Consider the following 12,340-nt stretch of genomic DNA (forward strand, 5'->3'; position numbering starts at 1 on the left):
CAATTGGATTCAGGTCAGGTGACTGACTTGGCCATTGCAGAACATTCCACTTCTTCGCCTTAAAAAAGTCTTGGGTTGCTTTCGCAGTATGCTTCGGGTCATTGTCCATCTGCACTGTGAAGCGCCGTCCAATGAGTTTTGAAGCATTTGGTTGAATCCGAGTGGATAATATAGCCCTGAACACTGCAGAATTCATCCTGCTGCTTTTGTCAACAGTCACATCATCAATAAATACAAGGGAACCAGCTCCCTTTGCAGTCATACATGCCCATGCCATAACATGCTTCACAGATGAGGTGGTCTGCTTCGGATCATGAGCAGTTCCTTCCCTTCTCTGTACTCTTCTCTTCCCATCAAGTTGATCTTCATCTCATATGTCCATAGGATGTTGTTCCAGAACTGTACAGGATTCTTTAGATGTTTTTTGGCAAACTCTAATCTGGTCTTCCTGTGTCCTGTATCAATCTTGTGGTAAACCCTCTGTATTTACTGTCTTCTCTTGATTGTTGACTTTGACACAGATACGCTTACCTCCTGGAAGGTGTTCTTGATCTGGCCAACTGTTGTGAAGGGGTTTTTCTCCAGGGAAATAATTCTTCTGTAATCCACCGCAGTTGTTTTCCGTGGTCTTCTGGGCCTTCTCACTCACTCACCAGTGCCTTCTTTCTTTTCACGAATGTACCAAATAGTTGATTTGGCCACACCTAATGTTTTTGCTATCTCTCTGATTGGTTTGTCATTGACTGCAAAGGATTGTTAGTTTGTCCAAATATTTTTGAGCCACTAAAATTGGGTGTAATTCCTACACAGTTCACCCAATTTGGATGTAACTACCCTCAAATTAAAGATGAAAGTCTACAAGACTGCACATCTTGATTGTTTCCATCCAAATCCATTCTGGTGCCGTACAGAGCCAAGATGACGACAATTGTGTCACTGTCCAAATATGTATGGACCTGACTGTATATGTATCTGCACTGAACCAGCTGTGTGCTTCATGGTTGGCCGAGACAGAACAGCTGCTCTTTCCTGCAGTTAAACGACCATGTCTCTTCTTCTCAGCGTTTCGAACCTTGTGAGCAGGTTTCCTGTCACAGACGCTCTGTAAACTCATATTTTAAATTCTGTGGTTTGTGTGTTTCCTGCAGACGACTGATTTGTGCAGCCAACGTGCCAATAACGAATTCTGCCTGACAGAGCTGTCTGTACCCCAGACCTTCAAGTGCAATTTTCTCACTAGCCCACAAGATCTGTTTAGCACTCGAGGCATCGCTCTCATGGCACCCACAGGTTGTCTGTTCTAGAGGCTCTGTGGCCGGGACTCGACACACTGCGTTACTCTGAGTTATTACTTAAGGGACGTATTCAATCTCAATGCTGCTTAGTGCACATTATTATCATCTTGACTCATCCTGCTCTTGCTGCAGAGCTGGTGCTTGAGTCAGGCTGCTCTTCCAGGTCTGTACCTGGGGTTTCTACAGCATCATAAAAACATCCCGGCGGGAACGGAAGCCCAGCAGGCCAGACGGCACCGTCCCAATCAAACTGCCTCTCGAGTCTGCGTGTTACCTGTGTTACACTGACGGCTGGTGGTAATGAAGCAGAACTACAGCCAGTCATGAGGATCAGCTCGTTTCCTGCTCTCTCTCCAGAACAGTGCCCCAGTCACGCGTCATCGCGTGTGTAAACCACACAACCTGTTCAGCCCGCTCTCAAGAGTCACCCTGGCCTAAGACCTCAGCCACGGGCGGAATGACCTTGTCTCATTTGGGTCTTAAACTCTGGACCCGTGTACAACACACCCGAACCGCCCCAGCCTCTGTGCTGAACTAACGTGGTTTGGATCGGCTGTCAGATCAACCATATATACAAAATACAACCGTGTCAGTAACAGTAACAGCAGGGTTGTTTTGTCTTCCTTCAGTCAAGAGTCCACAAATGGGATGTAGAATGTAGACACGGCAATGACAAGAACCTAGCAGTCCACAGGGCCGGCCACAGGTTTTAGATACAAGTCCTTTATTACACATTTAGAAAAGAAGAGAGAGTTCAGTCATTTATTGAAACACACAGAACTGTCCACCGATCTTTGGGATGAATACATGATACCAGTAGTGTTCTGAAACGTGAGCATCACACACAACCAAGACAAAGACAAAGACAAAGGTCGGCACTATTTAATCAATTAGCACAGACATTCCAGTCTGCACAAAGTGTACGTTAGCCTGTGACACAGTTCCCCGTGTCTGGGGGAAGCTTCATTAGTTATAGACGTGCTTTATTGCTGCGTTAGCTGGAGCTGCAGTGATCTTTTCTTCCTTAGAAGGGGCTGAAAATGTTTAACCAGTTTACACTGCAGATTCTTACAGATTTGACATTAATTTACACATCAAGTGATGTCACAAAGCAAGGAGAGATCAAACAGCCAGATTATGAGCTGGATGTCCAGATTGCATACAACACAGAGGTTGTGGTGCTGCTGCTTCTGCTGTTGTTGTATTCTGCCAGATCAGCGTGTTTGAAAGAACCCAACTGAGCCTCCTAGACACACGGCCGTGGGCTCATCCTTCTGACGATCCGGGACCTCTGAATGAATTCATATCTCAATGATAAAGCAACAAAGTGAAGAATATTTCACAAGTTTGAAGATTTATTGAAGTACAAATAGATTTCTAACCAGTTAAAGAAAACCCAAATTAAACTAAACAAAAGAGTAAGTATGCAAGGTGTCTGTAGTTCTCTGTGGAAAAGATAGGCTTACAAAGAGTACACAACCATAACTAACTGCAGCACAAAGGGTGACCTACACACGGCGAGACCGAAGCACTGGCAGCTGAAACCTACTTCTGTAAGGAAACGACACGGACGCAGTCCAGCCCTGGATCCCGGCATCGGGCGCGGCCAGCGGAGCGCACAGACTCCGGTGGGATCTACTAGCCCAGAGAGAAGAATAAGTTGCCTCCACCCATCCGGTTGTTTATAAAAGTGATATTAAAGTGATGCCAGAGTTCCCACACACTCATCCCTGCTCCACCCCAAAAAAAAAAAAAAGATGTAGGTTTTGTTTTCGATTTGTGTTTATTCATGGTCCTCGACCCAAACCTCGCTATGAGACACGTGAGCGGGGGGTCCGTCCGTGTGTGTGTATGTGTGAGTGTGTGTCAGTGTGTGTGGGCGTCATCTGGGTGCAGGGTTAGTCTTTTCTGCGTTAGGACTTGGAGGGCACGTCCTCGAAGCTGATGATGCTGGACTCCTGCCCGGAGGAGCCCTGCAGCCCCCCGGAGGCCCCCGCCAACAATGGCGCGTCTCGGCCCCCGAGGAGAGGCACATCAGCCCGGCCTTCGTCCTCGTCCTCCTCATCCTCCATGCTGGGCCAGGCCGACTGGTCCTCCACTCTCTTCAGACGCTCGTTGAGAGCCTTGAGGGCCAGCTGCCTGCAGAGACCAGAGAGGAAGGTTTTTATTCACTTTAATCATTTACATTCATTGAACATCGCCCCCCCCCCCAACACACCCTGGAGTCAATGCTTTCTGACTCAGATCCCTTTTGACCAAAAACAACACTTAGACAGCTAATGAACAACTCAAACCTGACTCACACAAGATTTAACTGCCGCCCATGAACATTCGGTCAAAAGATGTCAAAGATGTGCTAGAAAAAAATCAGAAACACGGCAGTTCACCTCGATTTAAAACCCCTCCATGGGAACAGCAGATTCAATGCACCTCTATTAATGATGTGTAGCGAACACTTGCCTGCCTGGAAGATCGCACCTCACTGAACAGCTACCCGCAGCGTGGGACGCACGGACTACATTCCCTGCTGCGTTATTTGTAGAACGGCCAGCAGTTTTGCCCAGAGCATCCATTTGTGCAACAACATCAATATCTTTTTAAAGGGACTTAAATCAAGCTTAACATTACACCGGCGATGTAGTAAGTAACCAAATTAAACCTGTGTGAAACCTAAAACAATTATACACCCTCAGTTAAGGTTAAATTGTATTAAAATTGACACCTTCACTAATGGCACAGGTAACACAACTAGGTTGTAACACAAGCAGCGCCAGGTTTCTCAACTTTCTCAACATGGTATAATTTCCAGATGAATGACAAAGCGATCTGCACATCTGCAGATAATTACAGCCTCCTGCCATCTTCATTTCAACCCAGGCGTCTAGTCTGCGCAACACCAGATTATATTCTAGTGACAGCCATTAATTAGCTAATTGAACATCACTAAAAACAATACTTAGTTACATTTCTAAACCACTGCATAGAATCTATAAAGAAAGGTTACTTTATACCAGACGTTTCCTGTTCAAACTTGCTTGCTCATAATGTATTATGGAAGAGATTCAGCGTGCAGCTTTTCCACAGATGGAATTATAACCTGATTTCCTCTGGCGTTGCCGCCACACGCACAACGTATTTGTTGAAGTCCTGTAAAATAACTAGAATAATCTGCCCCCCCCCGGGATAGGACCTGATAAGACACAACTAATACTTATGGTTTCTATGCATCTAATACGACTGAAGATGAAATGACTTCATGTGTCGCTCCGACTCTGTGAACCCTTTCATGGCACAATGAAGAGGAGTCCCTCGCTGCACTAACTTGTATTCACAGTTTCTGGGAAGATCATTGAAAGGAAGACGTGCACATTAAAGGGTAAATCTGAATCCTTGCACATTATTCTGTGAACACTGATAATTTATTTAGATCAAAATGTCCTACATATCAGCAGCGGATAAGAGGGATATCTATTCCTCTCTTTCTGAAGCAGAAGGCCCGTTATGTTGCTCACAGACGAACATGCAATGGGAAGTGAACCCATGGCAGCAGCTCTGGTACGCACCTCCTCCTCTCGGCATCCTGGGGGTCGGTGCCCGGCAGGCTGATGGTGATGGATGAGGGGGCCCCCACGTCGTAGCGCTTCACCGTCTTGCGGCACACCTTGATCTTGACCAGGATGCTATGCACCAGGCCCGCCACCAGCCCCACCATGGGCTGCAGGACCTCCGGGAAAAAGGACGCGAAGGCAAAGTGGTCCGACATGTCCCCCCGGCCGCGGCTGTGCTTCTGGTAGAAGCGCAGGTACACCCAGCCCGACAGGACGCCGTACCCGTAGGCTGCCAGCGGGGCGGTGGTCTCCAGCAGGGTGGTGAGGCGCAGCAGAGCCAGCACCAGAAGGACTAGCATGGGGGCCACCTTCAGCCGCACCTGGGGGACACGCAGGACCGTGGAGTCCCCCATAGTCTGCTTCAGGGCCACCAGAACCGCCCCCAAGAAGCCCAGCATGCCATGGACGTGCACAGCAAACAGGTAGTCCAGGTTGAAGGAGGCAATGTAGGTGAGCAGGTAGGAGAAGCCAGCCAGGACCCCCACAGAGATGTTGACCACGGCGAAGAAAATAAGCAGCTCCAGGGCCCCCCACAGGGGCTCCAGCAGCCGGCCAGCAGCAATCACGGTCCCCAGGCTGACCGCCACATCCCACACATGCTGCTCCACTACCGCATGCGTGACCAGAGTCCAGATCCAGAAGTTAGGGGGGAAGAGGTACCCCGGGGTCACCCCGAGGACATAGACGGTGTCCACCACCCAGGACAGGAGGTACAGCAGCAGGACTGTGGCACAGATGGCTTTCACCACTACGCTGGTGCTGGCCAGCGCCGCCAAAAAGTGCTGTCGGGCCACCGGCAGGTAGCGGTTCATCTCTACCCAGTGTGGTTCCCCTGGAATAACTCGTGTGGCTCTCCTGTGGCTGCAGCTAAAGTCCCAGCGAGCTCAGTTTGCTCAGTTAGCAGAGCCAAGCACAGCAAAGCGAAGAGACGCCAAAGAACCCACAGCAAGACTGAAGAGGCAACATCCAGAGTTCAAGGAGTGGCAGCATTCAAGCAAGCAGCTGATGCACTGCTGTTGCGACAGACTCAGACACTAGAGCGAAACCAGGCCTCTCATTGGGAAGTGTGCAGCTCTGATGAGTGACAGGAGCCCAGGACACAGTCACACCGATAGCAGCTTGAGCTTCTCAGTAGAGCTTGAGGAGTGATCGTTCCTTACACTTAAAAAGCAAAGAAAATGTAATAAAAAAAAGAAAGGAAACTAAATAATTAATAGACAGCGGTCGAGAAGGAGGCCTTTGTCATCCAGGCCAGGGTTCACGCACATTTGCGGCTCATTCTTACATCACTAAGATGCAGTCTTTGCACTTGGCTCTGAGCAGATGTCCTCTCGCCTCGTATTGCGGCTTGAGTGGCAGCTTTTCTTCCCATTTAAGAAAATGCCTGTTACCACTAGCACTCATTACGCGCTGGTCCCGTGTCGGAGAGAGACCAATAGTCACATCTGCGGGGGGATGGAGGCGAACTTGACAAAAACAAATCAAAACAACAAAACTTTCACAGCCTCCGTTGACTCAGACCTCCAGGGAAGCGGCCTCTGCGTGTCCTCCTTCTGCGGACCCCGGGCTGGCTCCTCGTCACGGAGGCGAAGACGTGTTACCCCGCACGACCGCACACGTCTCCGGCGATCGCAGTCCCTCTCTCTGCCTCCTCCTGTCGGCCTCCGTCCACAGGTTTTCCCGAGGACTCTCCTTCCTCCACAGGCCCCGGCGGTGGAAATTAAAGTGACAGAAGCCTTCTCGGGCGGCCAGGCTGTGGGGCGGCTCGCCGGTTCGCTGGGCTTTATTTTGTCCCTTTACCGAGACTTCCAGATGACTATGATCCTAAATATGTCTAGGTGTGTTGTGAACTATCGTGACACTCCCAGCGCAACTTCACCGCTGCCACCGTCACCAGCACACAAGATCATCCACCGCGCCTGCGCTATCTGGGGCGTTGGTACAGCGCTGCATTATGGGAAATGGAGTTCTTTGTGTGTGTGAGAGAAAGGATAATAAAACACCTGTCACTGTGGTGCGTCATATACAAACACACATCTGCACATCTCATTCAATCAAATAGTGCGACGCAATGGAGGATTGTTTAATAATTATTCTACATTTCGGATGGCACTGCTACACCTTTCCCGCAACGCAAAAGCACCCACGTTGTTGTTATTGTACTCCATGAACCGATGTCATCTGTTACGCGAACATCTAGATTAGTGTCAATCAACCTCGTGCTTTTGTATCCATCAAGACAAATATATGTGTCTGAGACTCAGATAAAATACTTTCTAATGATATGTGAAATCAAAATGTATTTTAAATATGTAATTATCACCGTAACGACATTAAACTATACAACGCAGCTAATGTCCTTTTCCATGGGTGGTGCACACGCACAATGTGTCCGATTAGAAACAGCAACACTACATTCACATGTGTTATACAATCTCCTCGTTCGGTTTCAATAGTTGTTTTAATTATCAAATAAATATCTGTATGTTATTTTTATAAGATGTAGTAAATGACTGTTGTTTACAATTTAGTCGTGGAACCTTTCTTAATAGTTTCCGTTTCCGGCCAGGGACGAGTAACCGTGAACACCATCCTGCACCGCAGAAGCAGCGCTTGATGTGAGTCTGTCTGGACGGACGGTTTTAGTCAGTATTATGTAAATGGTCGGTTTTTTATCTCACTGTCACGGTTTGTCTGACTGATACGGCTGTTATGCATTAATGTGTAAAAACAGTCGTGTTGCCGGCGACGGACTGTCTCAGACTGATGTTTTTGTCGCGCAGTGAATGTAGGTCGATGCTAATCGTCTCACAGATCGGTTACTACTAGTTAGACTTACAATACGTCTTATTATTGATCATGTCTGTGTATTTTTTAATTACAACCGTTCTGTATGTCTAATCTGAAATATGTCTGCTCACTGTCAATATATCCCATCGTTGCTGTATGGCACTGGTCTATTTTGTTCAATCACATACATTTGACACGTCTTATATTTTTTTATTCTGAAGAAAGTACGGTTTAAAGAGATTTTTAATGCATATACGAGATACGAAGCTAACACGTAATGGCACCTTACAGTTCAGTTTGATGAGGATATTGAAAATAGTAAGGCGTGCTTATTAATGGTAATTTTGTGTTAAAATATTCCACTGCACTTTATGCTCTTTAAATGTCATTTTTTATATAAATAAAAAAAAAATTCATACCTTATTGAACTAATTTAACCTTTTGTATAGATTTTGTGTAACTCTCTTCAATTGTTTTACTATTTGATTACGTTTTCTCATCTTTTCTAAAACCATTAAGATACTTAGAGAGCTTGAATGCTGAACAATACAGGGAAATGGTAACATTGTAATTGTGTATCCTCAACTGTCAGTGAAAAAGAAACAATGTTAATGGATTTCCTCTCATACGAGCACACGTTGTGGCTCTTGCTTCAGCACTAAGTCCCACTGTTGTCTTCCTCTCTGAGTCTAGACGGCACTGGCTTGTGAGAATGAACTTTTTAAGGAACCGGCTGGTCGTTTTGGGCCTGGTGCTGTTGGCCACACTGCTCCTGTACCTCCTGCTGCCCGCCATCCGTCAGGGAAGCATGGAGCCATTCCTGAATGTCCAGAGGTTTGGGCTGGCTGGAGACTCCCCTGCCACCTTGACCACCAACATTACGGTCCGCACGGGGCAGCTGCCCGGAGACCCGCCGCTGTTCTTCCGGGAGGCATTGCCCAACGACGGGGCAGGGAAACCGCCAAGGTGGGTAATGGCAGCTGCCGATGCTCAGTGGGTGGGAGGAGAGTGTGTGACTGTGTTTCCACTGAGTTCAGCAGTGAGGGGAGAGATGGAGAGCCGGGCAGGGACTGTGAATTGTTCAAGTTAAATCAGTCGTCCTGATGTGAGGATTGAGATAAGAGAGTCAGAGCTCAACTGTATATTGTTTCTGAATGACCAGGAGTCTATTTATTGTTATGATACAGTGCTCTGAAATGAATGCTTAAAACATGCTGTCTAAGAACACACTGGGTTTGGGTTGTGTGGTGTGGGGTTGTGCTGTGCTGTTGGGTTGGGTGGTGTGGTGTGGTGTGGTGTGGTGCTGTGCTGTGCTGTGGGGTTGTGTAGGTAGCACTGTGGAGTAGTGGTTAGGGCTCTGAACTACTGTGGGGGTGTGTGGTGCTGTGCTGTACTGTAACTGTGTGGCCTTCTCCCTCAGGCTGCAGGTGGTGCTGCTGCACGGTCAATCTTTCAGCTCCAAGAACTGGGAGGACCTGGGTACCCTCTCTCTCCTGGCCTCAAATGGCTACCAGGCTGTGGCTCTGGACCTGCCAGGTAAAGCACAGACCCTCATCCGTCTGGTCTTGAAACACTCAGTTGTGTGAAGAAAACAAACGGAAAAAGAACGATCAATTTACACACAGGCTGAAGCGTTTTATTCGGTGCATCTTAATGTCGTATTTGTGTATTTGTGGGTGTGCAGTTTGTGCCAGTGGTTCTAATGCAGAGGCAGTGTTTGCCTGGCGGTCTACTGAGCCCACACTTGATTTGGTCCCTTGTGTTGCAGGATTTGGGAACTCTCCAGACTCTGAAGCACTGAAAACAGACCAGAACCGGGTGGACCTGCTGCAGCGCTTCCTGGACTCCCTGGTTCTGAAGGCACCGGTTGTGGTCAGCCCCTCCATGAGCGGACGCTATTCCCTTCCCCACCTGATGCAGCACAGCACCCAGATCAAGGGCTTTGTGCCCATCGCGCCCGTGGGCACCAGAAGCTTCAGTGCCGAGCAGTACCAGAGCGTGCAGGTAGAGACTGCGGGGGTGTTTCACTTAATCGCTGATCGTTGGAAATACAGAGGGAATAATGTAGCCTAAGCGTTGACTGGGGGAGTTTGTTTTCATAACAAAGTGACTATGATATAAAACAGGTCATAAGAAATATACATAAATATTACAAATATATTTGTTGTGGAAGATTAGGTTTGAAGTTGGACATGGAAAAAGGAAATATTAAAATTGGGTTAAGGTGTAGTTGCGTTATATGGCCAATAGGTGGTGCAAGATAATTTAATTTCCGATTTAAATGCCTTACAGTGGAGTAAAGGGACCACGTTGTGGTGCTTAAAAGAGCATGTGGAGACCCTACAATCAAAACTGAAAATGTGAACAAAGTTTGAAATAACAATATAAAGTTTAGGTACGCTGGGAAAGAAAGTGCTGGAAGCAGCACTTTTTAAGGGACTACAATTTTTGTATTAAAATGTTCAGACTTTCGTGAAAGAGAAACGTTACTGACATGTTGATTTTAACATACGTTTTCATCCTTGTTCTTCAGTTATCTGAGTGTAAAACGCAGCGCGAAAGTCTCTAAACATCCTAATGATACTAACTTGGATTATTTTAAGCCAGAGGAGGGCAATTGTGCCTATAATTGTGCCTATGCAGCCACCACGCTGTTTGACACTGGAGACGAGATGAATAAAGAATCTAGGAATAAAGGATAAAAAGTCACAGAAAAAGAAAACACATCACAACCCTAATGCACATCTCTCTCCCTCTCCCTCTCTCTCTCCTACGCTCATCCCTCACACAGACCCCGACTCTGATCGTGTTCGGAGAGCAGGACACCAATCTGGGTGCCCAGTCGCTGAAGAACCTCAGCCAGCTGCCTCGGCACTCCGTGGTGAAGATGGCCGGGGCGCGGCACGCCTGCTACCTGGACCGGCCCCGCGAGTTTCACCGCGCCCTGCTGGACTTCCTGAGCAAGTTGGAGTGAGGCTGGGCTGGGGGTCGGGGCCAGGGGTCAGAGAGGACCTCCCTCTGGCCGCTGGAGATGGTGGGGGCGGGACGGGGCTGGAGGGGAGGGTTGGTCGGTTCTGTGACGCATCTCTGAGCGCTGGAGCCCTGTCAGATATAATCGGAGGGAGGTGAGGGAGGTTCTCCACCCCAGCACACGCCTCCCGAGTCAGGCAGGGATTCCAGCCCAGATTCCAGATTGACGAGTCCTCTGGGTCACACTGGTGACTGCAGCACAGATTTTCTGGGGAGAGGAAAACGCAGAACCATCTCAGGGGCGATCGTTCTCTCTGAACCAGGTGTACATACAGCATGATGCTCCTCCGCTCCTCGTCTGCTTCTGTCAACACTGAGGAGCTCCTCATTTCTAAACTCCTACAACGCTTTTAATTGGTTTCATCTTAGTGTTATGTTTGCACTTTGTTTTCTATGACTAGTAGTATGTTGAGGAACCGAAGAAGATGATGATGATGGTTATTATTTCCTCATTCTGTACGTATTGCAGAATTGTTGCCTGGACTGTGATTTATTTTTGCCTCAACGCTTTTTCTTTTTTGATGAGATTCATTTCCAAGATGAACTAAAGCTAACGATCAGAAAGAGCTTTAATGAGGCGTATAAGTCCGTGACAGTCTTTGGGAGGGATGAGATTTTTTTACTGCGTGACCACTATTTATTTCACTTCGTTGTTGTCCTTATACAACAATGGCTTTGTTAGCTATAGATGTATTATGATTCTGATGCTACACTACCACATGCTTGTCTGCTCTCTAATCGCTCAGTTACACAAGCGAACAATCGTGACTCAAGATCAAGTGTCTGGACTCTGATGGGAGACGAGTGAAACATGTCGGTCTGGTGATCTGGTGGACCAGTGCTGGAGACCCTGCTCTGGACTCAACCAGAGGTATCACGTCTCACAAACCGTCCAGCAGGTTTCCCAGCCTCCCAGAGTGAGGAAGAGAAGCGACTTTAGTTCTGTTACGACAGTGAGTTGACCTCGCTGGAGGCGCTACGGGGCTCCAGAACTGGGCACCGCTGAGGGTCAAGCTCAGGCCAGCAGGGGTTCGTCCTGTCCAGACCACGGACGATCAGCGACTTTCACACATTTGGATGTCATATTCTCTCCTGAACGTTTCTTTTGAATTACACAGTGTTTCATCTCAGTGAAATACATCTTGGCATTATTTGTTGCTATTAATCAAATACATGAAAAAAAGCCTGTTAGTATGTATGAGTTGGTTATGTATTTATTTAAATATTTAAATAAACAGTATTTAAACTAACCATGTGGGGTTTGTTTGCGTGACTATTTATTTGCTGTTTGCTTGTGGCCACACCGTCTTGAACGCGCCCGATCTCGTCAGATCTCGGAAGCTAAACAGGGCAGGGCCTGGTCAGTACTTGGATGGGAGACCTCTTGTACTTCACTGTATTTTTGCACTTTGTTTGCGCTTATGTTGTAAGTTGCCCTGGATAAGGGCGTCTGCCAAGAAATAAAAATAATAATAATAATGATCCTAATCAATGTGTATTTATCAAGTGAATTAGAAAATACATTTCCCCAAATGTTATTGATAAAACATTATAAATGAGCTGCAGAATATTCCTTAGCCTTTAAAATAGTGTCCCAAGTTATGCTACAAGTGTGTT

The 12,340-nt window shown here is 47.3% G+C and overlaps 2 protein-coding genes across 6 annotated transcripts; one reads left to right on the plus strand and one right to left on the minus strand.

The window, feature by feature from the left end:
• Positions 1 to 2,002: 2,002 nt before the first annotated feature.
• Positions 2,003 to 6,835, minus strand: tmem115 (transmembrane protein 115). Its single transcript, XM_066697532.1, has 2 exons — positions 4,859 to 6,835; positions 2,003 to 3,434 (listed from the first exon to the last, which is right to left on the minus strand). The coding sequence occupies exons 1-2, from the start codon at positions 5,713 to 5,715 to the stop codon at positions 3,209 to 3,211; spliced, it is 1,083 nt and encodes a 360-aa protein (XP_066553629.1). The 5' UTR covers positions 5,716 to 6,835; the 3' UTR covers positions 2,003 to 3,208.
• Positions 6,836 to 7,437: 602 nt separating this feature from the next.
• abhd14a (abhydrolase domain containing 14A) lies at positions 7,438 to 11,973 on the plus strand. Of its 5 annotated transcripts, none has more exons than XM_066697534.1 (5): positions 7,438 to 7,521; positions 8,387 to 8,659; positions 9,114 to 9,229; positions 9,462 to 9,697; positions 10,485 to 11,973. In XM_066697534.1, the coding sequence occupies exons 2-5, from the start codon at positions 8,406 to 8,408 to the stop codon at positions 10,665 to 10,667; spliced, it is 789 nt and encodes a 262-aa protein (XP_066553631.1). In that variant the 5' UTR covers positions 7,438 to 7,521; positions 8,387 to 8,405; the 3' UTR covers positions 10,668 to 11,973. The 5 variants fall into 5 exon arrangements, with proteins under 5 accessions (XP_066553631.1, XP_066553632.1, XP_066553633.1 ...); XM_066697535.1 differs by having other exon boundaries at positions 7,505 to 7,566; XM_066697536.1 differs by lacking the exon at positions 7,438 to 7,521 and adding an exon at positions 7,523 to 7,559.
• The last annotated feature ends 367 nt before the right edge of the window (positions 11,974 to 12,340 follow it).

The sequence above is a fragment of the Amia ocellicauda genome, chromosome 3 (assembly GCF_036373705.1).
Source record: "Amia ocellicauda isolate fAmiCal2 chromosome 3, fAmiCal2.hap1, whole genome shotgun sequence".
Taxonomy (NCBI): Eukaryota; Metazoa; Chordata; class Actinopteri; order Amiiformes; family Amiidae; genus Amia; species Amia ocellicauda.

What these genes read in the sequence shown, in the direction of transcription:
- tmem115 (XM_066697532.1), bottom strand. Translation starts at nt 5,715, where the DNA reads ATGAACCGCTACCTGCCGGTGGCCCGACAGCACTTTTTGGCGGCGCTG. An exon ending in CAGGATGCCGAGAGGAGGAG is followed by an intron (nt 3,435 to 4,858) that starts GTGCGTACCAGA and finishes TGGTCTCTGCAG; the next exon opens with GCAGCTGGCCCTCAAGGCTC.
- abhd14a (XM_066697534.1), top strand. Translation starts at nt 8,406, where the DNA reads ATGAACTTTTTAAGGAACCGGCTGGTCGTTTTGGGCCTGGTGCTGTTG. An exon ending in GGGGCAGGGAAACCGCCAAG is followed by an intron (nt 8,660 to 9,113) that starts GTGGGTAATGGC and finishes CTTCTCCCTCAG; the next exon opens with GCTGCAGGTGGTGCTGCTGC. An exon ending in TGTGGCTCTGGACCTGCCAG is followed by an intron (nt 9,230 to 9,461) that starts GTAAAGCACAGA and finishes CTTGTGTTGCAG; the next exon opens with GATTTGGGAACTCTCCAGAC.